The sequence below is a fragment of the Fukomys damarensis genome, unplaced genomic scaffold (assembly GCF_012274545.1).
Source record: "Fukomys damarensis isolate Sample0158 unplaced genomic scaffold, DMR_v1.0_HiC HiC_scaffold_38, whole genome shotgun sequence".
Taxonomy (NCBI): Eukaryota; Metazoa; Chordata; class Mammalia; order Rodentia; family Bathyergidae; genus Fukomys; species Fukomys damarensis.
Window position 1 is genome coordinate 45,840,267 of NW_022900950.1, and position 11,517 is coordinate 45,851,783.

Sequence of the window (11,517 nt, forward strand, 5' to 3'; positions counted from 1 at the left end):
CGGGCCCTGCACTCTGGCGCGCATGGCGATGCGCAGCGCGCTGGCCCGCGTGGTGGACTCGACCTCGGAGCTGGTCAGCGTAGAGCAGACGCTGCTGGGGCCCCTCCAACAGGAGCGGTCTTTTCCCATCCACCTGAAGGTGAGTCCGCGCCCCGCCGCCCCTTTGAGCGCTCAGGGCGGGGCTGCAGGGCCTCCATGGAATGGGGTGGGGCCGGGGAACCCTAGAGGGGCTGCCCACTGCTGTTCAGCCCAGGAGGAGAGAGAGAGAGAGAGAGAGGAGGAGAAGCGACAGTCTAGGGGACTCCGCATCCCCACCCGGGGCCCGCCTGATTGCAGAACTCGGACGCAGGCGAGGCCTTGCCAAAATCTTCCTTTGCAACCCCTTCATTTCACATAAATCAGCTTGCTGCTGTAGCTGAAGGCTTTTTCCACATGTGCAACTTCTAGGGATGGAGGGCAGCTCCCCTACCCTCCTTCCAAACCTTTCCTTCAGAGCCTTAAATATAAAGTCATCTTTGCCTTTTGCAAGGTGAATTCATCTACATTTATTTAAAGTTCCTTCACTTTCATGAATCACAATTATTATTTCTTTTCATGAATCTAGTTCCCCAAAGAGCACACAGGCCTTACCGAGTCAACCTAAATGCTCGTAAAGCCAGGTGAAGGGTGGAAGGTGCAAGGATGGATCCCAGGTGTTAAAGTGTGACTACTAAGAGGAACTCCTGCTAAGGTACCGGGCTCCTATTCAGAAGTCACAGGTTCCTCTTGTACCAAATGGTGTTAGCCAGTTTAGTTAGGAAAGAGCTGAGTGGGATCCTTGAAATGGGAGAGCTGAGGTCTAGTCTTGACCTTTCCACTAACCGGTATAACTGGTTTAAGGTCACAAATCTCTTTGAGACCTGGCTTTTAAATCCTGTCCAGAAACATAGCTGCATTAATCCAGTCTAGAGAAGGAAGTAGGGAAGGGTGTTGGGAAAGCTTGAGCACTCCTCAAGGGAGTTGCTGTTCTTGCTCTACAAAGCAAGGTTCAGAAAAATTACTACATTTTAAGTTGCATTATACGCTATAAAATGTGTATTTAAAGTCAAACATAATAAAGCATATTATGCACACAAATAAGAATTGTTCTTTCCACCAGGGTTTCTGTGCACCATTGACATTTTGTGCTGGCCAATTCTTTGTTGTAATGTAGGATGCTTTACAAATCCCTGGCCTTGGGCTATTGGATGCTGGGCCAGTATTTCCCCACCCCAAGTTGATACAACCAGAAATGTCCCCAGACATTGTCAGTGAGGGTGATGGTGGAGCCAGATGCCAACAATGAGACCACATGCAGGTGAGAAGCATTTCTGCAATCACCTTAGGAAGTTAAAAAATGAGACTGCATTTTGCCAGTGGCCTCTAGGGTAGGATGGATTTTTGTTACTGATGTTGCCAAGACACTTAAAGCCCTATCCAATAAGCTATAGCACACCACTGAATGTAAATCACATCCTAATTTCATGGCATTTTTTTTAAATGTGAGAAAATGTGCATCTTGGAATTGATGAAATATGAAATCATCTGCAACTAGGAGCATATCCAGGGCATAGATTCATTGACAAAAAGAGAGTGAATAAACTGTTTTACCTTGGGTGAACATGGAAGGGTTTTTTGGAAAAAGAAACTCTTTAAAAGAAATGTTTTCTCTCCAGATATTAAAGGGAAGACATTTCAGAATGTGATCTAAGGTCAAGCAGCATTGAAATGGCCTGGGGCTTTGGGTGAATTGTAATTTGTTCAGTATGGCAGATGGCAAAAAATAGCGCTGGAGACTTAAGTGTGGGCCGGATGGGGAAAGGCCTGCATGGCATGCTGAGAACCTTGGCTTGTCCTGCAAGCCCTGAGTAGAAAAGCCACAGAAACCCAGATGAATCACAGAAAACAAGGTTTCAGTTTGATCTGACCATTGCTTGAGGGCCTGACTCAATTCCTTGGCAAAGTAAATCCCATGATCTCTGTCAAGGAGGCAGGCTCCTAATAATCATTATAGCTGAAACTATGCCATTAGAGCTTAATGTAGTAGTCACTTATATGTGGTGTTCCCTTTAACTAGTTCTAATTGACTCTCGGTCTTAAACACTTTCTACCCTTCTTCAGGCTTTCTTCATCTAAATCTATACCTCTCACTTCTTTTGTTAGAAAATTGAGCCCATCTGACATAAACTGTCTCACTCTTTCCCAACTGTTGCATTTCCATTCATCTTTATTCTTGAAATGAATGAATAAATAAACACCTCTCCCTCCACTTGCACTGTCTCTCCTAAGCAGGGAAGCAAATCCTTCTCCTCCCCTACACATTTTTTTCTATCCATCCTTTCCTTTCTCTTTATGCAGTAGTCTTCCTTTATCCTTGGGAAATATATTCCAAGAACCCCAATGGATAGCTGAGGATACTGCTAAACCTTCTGCAGTGCTACCTCAGTCCAACCATTTCTGTTGCAAACAGAATCATGGAATGAATTCTTTGACCAAAATTGTGGAAAGAATTAAGTTTGTGAACTGAGATACCACTGTATATACTACATTTAGTCTTATGAGTACTTACCTATGATAAGATTTATCTTATAAATTAGGCCCAGTAAGAGATTAATAAATAATTACTAATAATAAAATAGACAAGTATAACAGTATACCCATAATATTTACATGAATGTGGTCTCTGTCTCTCAAAATATCTAATTGTGCTGTACTCACCCTTCTCATGATGATGTGAAATGATTCACATCCTGTATGATGAGATCAGGCTAGATGAATGCTTTAGGCATTGTGATATTATATTTTGCTATTAGAAAAATGTTTTTTGAACACAAGCACTACCTTATTTTGGCAGCCAATGTGATAACCAAGATGGTTCCTCAGTGACTAGCAGGGGGTATAAAATGTCCAGCATGAACCACTGGATAGGAAAATGATTCATGTCCTGGATGGGATGGAGTTGACAGTGCAAGATATAATATTGGGCTGGGGATTTAGCTCAGTGGTACCTCTCCCTCACAAGCACAAGGTCCCGAGTTTAATCCCTGCTGCAAAAAATGAAACAAAACCAAAAAAAACAACAAAAATTTTTTTTCATCATATTACTGAGAACCATGCGTAGTTTAAAACTCATGAATTATTTATTTCTGGAGTTTTCCATTTAATATCTTCAGACCATGGTTGAACACAAATAAATGGAAGTGGGAAAGTATAAGGGACACTGCTGTATTTTCTATGATTCCTCTCAGTTCATAAAAAGGCTCAAAGCTTTCTTTTCCACCCATCCATTTGAGTTATGGTCCTTTCCTTTCTTGTCTTGCACAAGCTTTGCAGACTTCTAGATGTGTTGCTGCTGCTTTCTAGAAGAGTCTAGAGTGCTCATTAGCAGAAGGGATCCTCAGCAGTTCTTCTGGAGTCTGCTGTCCACTTGCAGTGGAGCAACAAATCTCAGGGCTGCTAACAGCTAGGGCTTTCAATAGGGAGAGAAGCAGGGAGAAGCCAGCATCTGTTAATCTATGTGGTGTGCTGTTTGGGGGAAAGATAGTATCTCCATTTGGCTTATTAATTAATGATTATGAAGTACTTAGACTCAAGAACTCCAGCTCTCTCTGGGCTGGTTATGCAGACACAGCTTCATTAATTTAATGTTAATTAAAATGATTTGGAAGGGTGTTTTATATAGTTTTATATTAAGAACATGCAAAGTGGTTTTCTACAAGAGAATGGTTTCAGGAGGAAGTTTGCTCGTGGAAGTAACACTTGTGTATTACTTAGAAGCATGTGGAAACCTCTCTAACATCTGTTCTCTTTGGTGGTGTTACTACAGATGGTAGGAGGGAAATTCATTTGAACTAGAGGTTATGGCCCAGATGCAGGCAATAAGGATCCTGCAACGGAGCCAACACAGTACAGCAATCTAGTTCCACTACACATTCCAAACCTGCTCTGTCTCTTCCTGCTGCAGGCAAGTTACTTAGCTTCTAGTGCTTCATTCTCCTCATTTGTAAAGTGGAGATGGTGGTATCTAAACTAAAGAATTGCTGAGATAATGCACAGAAAGTCTTAGCCTCGGCTTCCTATAGTAAGTATCCATATATTTAAGCTATTATCATCATTATTATTGCTATTAATAGGTAATTGTCTCATGAATTTTTATTTATTATTTTTTAAGTTCCATTCTTTTTTTGTGTGTACCGGGGATTGAACTCGGGTCCTTGCACTTGCAAGGCAGGCCACCGAAGCCCTGAGCTAAATCCCCGGCCCCTAAAGTTCCATCTTTGATACTGATAAATTCTAAGAACTCTGTGTTTCCTTTTTCTTCAGAGATTGGTAAAATGTGAGTTAAGATGACAAAAAGTGACTTCAAGAAGCTTCTTCTCCAAACAGCGATTAGTCTTTAGCCCTATGATTGACTTTATGTGTCATAGTTGAGTAAGTCACTAAACAAACACCTTGATGGCAGAGAATATGAAATTTTCAAGTGTGAAAGTAGAGATAACCACAGCACAGTAGAAACTAACATTTTTATAATACTTTACTCTTTAATTGAAAATTTCAACACTTAATACTCTTTGTGAACATTTACAAATATCAAACACATGCATGAAAACGTGAAATAAATTTCTTCATGGAGGACAAAAAATGATTAACAATAGTGGCTCTTGATGAATTGAGGCATAAATTAAGTATCAAACAGTTTGGCAAATATTTATTAGAGGGCCAGGGATTTAGTGCAGTAGTTCCACTGCCTGCCTTGCAAGCACAAGGTCTAAGTTCAACCTCTGGTACAAAAACAAACAAACAAACAAGAAAAAAAGATTTAATAGATATGGAAACTGAGGCTTAGAAGAATAGAGGACTTTGCAGCTAGGATGTGACGAGACTTATTTCACTCCTTCTATGTCACATGTCAGGTCACAGGGTGTTTATTATAAATATCCTGCTGAAATAATATACATGACAGTACATGGTAGATAAGCCACAGGCGTACATACTGTGCACTGCATGTTGCTTTCACTGTGATAGTTGCATCACAAATTATGTATATTAGCTCAGCTGCTATATCAAAACATCATATATTGAGTGGCTTAGACAACAGGTATTTATTTTCTTACTGTTCCAGAGGCTAGAAGTCTGGGATCAAAGTGCTGGCAAATTCAGTTTCTCACAAGGGCTTCCTTCTGGTTTATAGATAGACAATTTTCCTGTCCTCATATGGCCTTTCATTGGTCCTATGCAGAGAGAGAGAGAGAGAGAGAGAGAGAGAGAGAGAGAGAAAGGGTCTATTATCTCCTCTTATAGAAGATTAGAGTCCATTGTAGGATCTCTTTTCTTCTTATCTTCCTAAAGACCCTATCTCCAAAGATAGTAACATGTGGGATTGCAGCTTTAACACGGGAACTGCAGGACTGCCTGGACACAATTAAAATATCACTGGGTGATCTATATGCCTCCTTCTGTGATGGTCACCTTACATGGTAACAAAAAGTACTAGGTAAACTCAGCAAATCATCAAGTAATATTTGCTATTCAAAGGGAGCACAGAAGGCTACAGGGCACTGGAAGGAAGCCCATTTAGGATTTTTTTGAATTGCTGAAAAATGACTAATTCACTTAAACATCATTAGCCAAACCAATTACACAGTGACTCTGATTGAATTTGGTTGGTGTTCCTTTGAAAATTAAAAACATTTAGTTTTCTGAATTCTGTTCTGAAGCAAATTGCACAGACACTATGGCTGATGCCAGCTTTCGGAGGCAGAAGAACTTTCTTGCCTTTGTGTATTAAACTTGTCTGTGAGCTCACCTGTTTCACTTAGCTTATTCTGGTGCCAGTGATTCTGCTACGTCCAGTAGTCTGGGCTGTTTTTCTCATTCTATGGAGCAATAACAGCAGTCGTAAAACTGTTGGCATTGGCTTCACAATCATTGCTAATGCTATTTGAAAACTGCAAGTATGAGTATTGGGTTGTTCAGGGGCAGGTAGTGAGAATGAGGGGTTTATTTTCCCCATTAACATTCATAAAGTCAATTTTTAAAAATTGGGAATTGTGTCTTCCAGAATTATTAATATGGTATTAGAGAAATAAATGTTCCTGGTCACTAGTAGCCATAATCAGGGAGTTGCTTATTATTTGGGATAAAATTGTGCTTTCTTCTTCACAGAATTTGTGTTGTCCTCCCCATTCCCAATTCCACACGTGGCTATAGTGGTTGCTATATAGCTTTGTAACATCCTATAATGTGAGAGACATGAAAATCAGGACTTTACAGCTTTTTGAAATGAAAATTTGAGGAAGGAGATTTCAGGAAAGCTCTAAGACAAAACTACTTATGTTTGCCAACTTAGTGGAAATGCTGCAGCATTTTAAAGTTTTTGTGTTTGCCTTGTGAACACCCCTGAATCAAGTGTTTGTGTTCATTACAAAAGTGCTTTTCAGTGGATTTTTCTGCTGAAAATGCTGCTATACCCAAATCAAATGGATGAGAAACCTTAGTTATTTGTGAGTGTTATACTGGGTCCACCACAAGTAAAAATGTTTAATTTCCTGTGGACAATAGACTTTTTATGGTGACTGGCAAATACTTTGGTTCTTCATTGGGTGTTTTATTAATACACAGTTACATATCTATTTGAGATTGACCTTGGGTTCAGGCAAGTGGTAACTGAGCCCTATGAATAAGTAGGTCAGAGCCAGATGCTGATGAACCAAATAAAATGGGGACAATTTCTGGTTCATGATAGTATGTATTTCACAACCTCCCTGTGAAACGAAAACATCACTCTCACTTTATACTTCTCATATAGTGGATCCTTATGGGTCTGGGGAAGTGGATCGTGCTCCTTTCTCAGGCGCAGCCCTGGGATGCAAGTGAAAAGCAATTGCTGGCTAGTGAAAAATTTATTAATGCTGGGTCCTATCCCACGAGGACAGGCAAAATCTTGCTTTTTCTTTTCTCTTTTTCTCCCCTTTCCCTCTCTTTTTCTGTTCACTTTTTGGCCTCTCTCCTCTTTCCTTTCCTTCCGCACTGTAGGGGTCTTCATGGACAGCTGGAGAGAAAAAATATAAAAAGAAACAAGCTTGTAAACCCACTGTAAGAGAATATAACTCTAGTTGTGACTGTTTTTATTTTAAATGAATTTACTTTAAAGCCAATATGTGGTTGATCATGAAGTGATTAATGGTTTATGTAAATCTAGAAGGGATTTCGAAGGTGACATGATAGGTAAAATAAAAACAAAAGCAAACAAACAAAAATTCAATATCTTGTGAGTTGTTTAAACATTATCTGTATTTTAGAGCCTGGAAAGTTATATTGTATGTTTGACTTTGCTATCCACTGGTATTGCTTTCAGAAAACAAGCTTTGAAACTGACTCCTGTGGCCAGATGCCTTTTGTCTTCAAGCCTTCAGTTCTGATATGAATGTTTATTTTCAGTAAGAAGTTTAAAAAGGGCTTTTCCTTCCTTTGTGTGTGAGTGTGTGTGTGTGTGTGTGTGTGTGTGTGTGTGTGTACCTCTGCAGGTGCAAAGAGTTTATTTTAAAGTTTTTTCAAACATATTTTAAATTATTCAAGAGTTCCAGATATGTGCATTCCTAATAAACAGTGCATAATACAAAGAAGCAAAAGGGTGGCATTGTCCCAAGAGATCTCCCTTGCACCAAATGGGAAAGAACAGAGCTAAGGAGAGAGGGCCCTAACTGAGATGTCTCTGATTGGCTAAGCATGGCTTTTCAGAAGATGTAGAAGGTTCCATGTCTTGAATAGCTTTCATATAGCCAAGACCTCTCAGTTACGTTTCAGGGAACAGACACAAACCAGCCTTCATTTTGGGTTCAGTCACTGCCCATCTGAGCTTTGTAATGCTCTTGACACTCAGTCAGGCTTAGGAAAAAATAGTGTGAAATTAGTCAAGGATGAAACATGAAATGAGTCGCTTGCAGTCAAGGTTAGTTGCTTGCTCCCATGTAACCCCTGCTCTCCTCACTCTGTATCTACAGCTTGGTAATTATGTTGTGTGGCCTTTTCTCCTCCACTGGACAGTGGGCTCTTTGTAACTCATTAGGGCCCAGTTTATAATTTGGGATGGGTCTTAGATGAACAGTTGAGGGGTGAAATAGAAAGGCTGATTCCCGCTGTCCTTCACACATCAGATTTGTAGGAACCCTGTGTTATGCTTAGATTATGAATGTATGCCTATCTGTTTTTCCATAGGATTGAGTTTTTGTAACTTTTTTTTTTTTTTTTACCATGGCCCTCAATTTCATTGAACATTTGATCATATGATCTATGTGTCTCATTCCTCTTACTGGGTTATAAGCTCTTTAGAGATCAGATACCATGTCTTACTGCCTTTTAGTCATTGTAGTCAATCATGTAGTGGAGGCTTGATACACATGTGAAATAAATTTAATTAACTCATTAACTGAATAAACAGACCTAGGCCACTGTCCTAGTAAATCAGTCATGGGAGAGAATTCAGTTCACTTGGAAAGGTAAATGCTGGCCATCAATTTGGGCCATTGCAGTAATCAATACATTTCATATCCAAAACCTGAAATTACATAATGCTTTAGAAGTTCTAAAACCTGCTTTAGATTGTTCAGCTATACAGTTATGATTCTGGAAAAGTGCTCAAAGTGCAGTGTAGGATATTACATCATTTCTGGGAGCATCTGGGACTTGCTAAGTACAAGCTGATGGGAGGATACACTCTGTCACTGAATGGAAACACTGTTAAGTGAAATCATAATCAATATTGATCATTCAAGTTTCTGCTGAAAGTCTGTGATGCATTAAATAGGCTCGTCTTAATACTGTGATTGCGACTCCCACCTTCTGCAGCAGAAGTAGCAGAGGTTTGGTTGGAAGTAATGATTATTGTATTCATAGTTGGCCTTCAGACCTTCCAGAAAGGAAGAGAAGCAATCACTTTTTAAAATTTTTCCCTCCCCTAGTTTAAGAGGCCCATGGAAAGCTTATTCCTATTAATTTGTTTTCTTTGACTGTTAATATATTTGGGAAAGGATAAGAAGGAAATACTGTAGTAGAATAGTAAAATAGAGAGACTTTGCAGAGCTAGCCAGAGAGGTTTGCTCCGGGCCTTGGGGATTAGTAGGGCCCAGCAGTCGAATTTTATTATACATGTAATTTCCCAAATGATGCCACCTTTGATTCTTTACAATAAATGTGAAATTGACTTCAGATTTTAGGCCCTCAACTATATTTTTAAAGGCATTTTAATCTTCACTGGATGATGAATACCTTTTCAGACTAGCTGATAGGCACACATCAGCACAGGTCTCAGTGGCTCCTTCTATTTTGAATTTCCCTTTGCATGTTTTCTTTGATCCTTCCACTCCATACTTAAGAGTTGGATTACTTGTATAAAACAAGCAGACAATTTCCCTTGATGTGGATTTTGGGGAAATAGACCGCAGTAATTGTTCCTCCTATTTTTCCATTCCTAAGAAATTTGCTTCAGTGACACAGGTTACCCCACAAAGTAAGGGACGGATGATCTAAGGATCCCTTGACATCTGAGCAGGAGTGGGCAACACATAAAGTTAGGAAGTAAGAATGTCTTAATGAGAAAAAAATAAAATCCAAGTACCATGACTGAGAATACTTGAGAACAGAGACTGTCTTGTGTTTATCCATCTATTCCAGCTTTTAGCTTGCACAGTTGGCCTTCCGCCTTTGTTTAGAGAATTGAAAAAAATGAGCATTTGTTTTGATCCTTGAGGGATGTTGCCGAATTAGCACTTCTCTAGAAACCCAAGTCCTTATACCCAAGTGACAGGGTGTTTCTTGGGGGGAAAATAGTATGTCTTTCTATACAAAATTAGGAAGCAAACTGAATATTTTTATCAAACTTTAATTGTTTATCAAACTTTGCCTCAGCTTTTAGTTCTTCCTTTAATTTTCTTCAGGATTATCTTTTTTCTTTCCCTAACCTATTGAATTGAATTCTTAGCTTATTTCTCTTGGCTCAAAATTCTGCTTAAGTGTTTTTTTCAGCCTTTTCCGTACATGCTGATGGTTTTGTTGTTTGACTTATCAGTTTGAGAGAAAGCTGAATTAAAATAAGCAAGCCTTCATGTTTGTTTATTAAATGCATATTATGGTTATAAAGTTTATTTTATCCCATATAATGATCTTTTTCCAGTTGTATTTTGCCCTCTCTTTCCTTTCTTTTTTCCTCTTCTTTTATGTCACTATCCATTTATTTTCGCTATGTAGTTTTAGATTTACATGTGTTGTTTGTAAACTGCATATAGATAGCTGTTTAAAACCTTTCAAAAGGTGAGTTTATCAATTGGCATTTATTGTGCTTACTGATAAATTCAGATTTCTTGCTAATATCCTATTTAGTACTTTCTATTTACTTTGTTTTATGTTTGTGCCATCATTTCTACATTTTCACCATCTATAAATAAGATCAGTAAGTTGTAACATACCATTTTTTCTGCTGGTTTGAAGTTTTATGTATTTATGTATGCATTCATATCTCTACTTTTAATGGTAATCTTTATACTCTTCACACATACTTTTCAAGTCTGAAATTTATCAATCTTCAGATCTTTATCTGGAAAAGTCCAGTACTTAGAATGCCATTCCATTGTACATGTTAAGGATCATGCATTTCATAGCTATTTTGCTTTTGTAAGTCCTTAGTTATTTTTGTTTCAAATAACCATTTCTTTAGGTTCACATCATGTGTTTAAGATTTTTGTTCACTCTTGCTTCTTAACTTTCATTCTTTCCTTCTGAGTTGAATTTCTTCTGCTGAGTCTTATCCTTAGAAAGAGCTAATAGTGAGTATCTATCAATGGTAAACTCCTTCTGTCCTTTTAAGTGAGAGTATATGCATTTTTCCTTGAATTTTAAATAATAAATTAATAGGTATAACTTTTTTTTTAGGCTAACAGCTATTGTATTTCACTATATTATTCCATTCTCTTCTCCCTTCAGTTGTTACTGTGAGAAGTCAGTTGACTTGTCATTTCTTGAATCACATCTGACTTTTATTCTGGTTGCTTTTAAGAATAATGTTGCCTGAATGTAATACATTATATTAACAAAGTCAAGGACAAAAACCATATGATCCTCTCAATAGATGCAGAAAAAGCATTTGATAAAATTCAACACCCATGATAAAAACCCTGCAAAAAATTGGAATAGATGGTCTATACCTCAATTTAATAAAGGCTATCTATGAAAAACCATCAGCCAACATCGTATTGAATGGCCAAAAACTGAAAACCTTCATGTTAAAATCAGGAACAAGACAAGGATGCCCACTATCACCACTTCTCTTCAATATAGTTCTGGAAACATTAGCCACAGCAATTAGACAAGAGAAAGAAATTAAAGCAATAAAGATAGGAAAGGAAGAAGTTAAACTATCATTATTTGCTGATGATATGATGCTCTACATTGAAGATCCAAAAAACTCCACCAAAAAACTTCTAGACTTAATTGACAGATTCAGTA

The 11,517-nt window shown here is 38.4% G+C and overlaps 1 protein-coding gene across 1 annotated transcript in view; it reads left to right on the plus strand.

Moving 5' to 3' along the window:
* Positions 1–11,517, plus strand: part of Dleu7 (deleted in lymphocytic leukemia 7) — a 17,537-nt gene that overhangs the window by 733 nt on the left and 5,287 nt on the right. Inside the window, exon 2 of the mRNA XM_010637107.2 lies at positions 6–139. Within this exon, the coding sequence (XP_010635409.1) occupies positions 6–139 (134 nt within the window). The remainder of the gene's footprint in view (positions 1–5; positions 140–11,517) is intronic.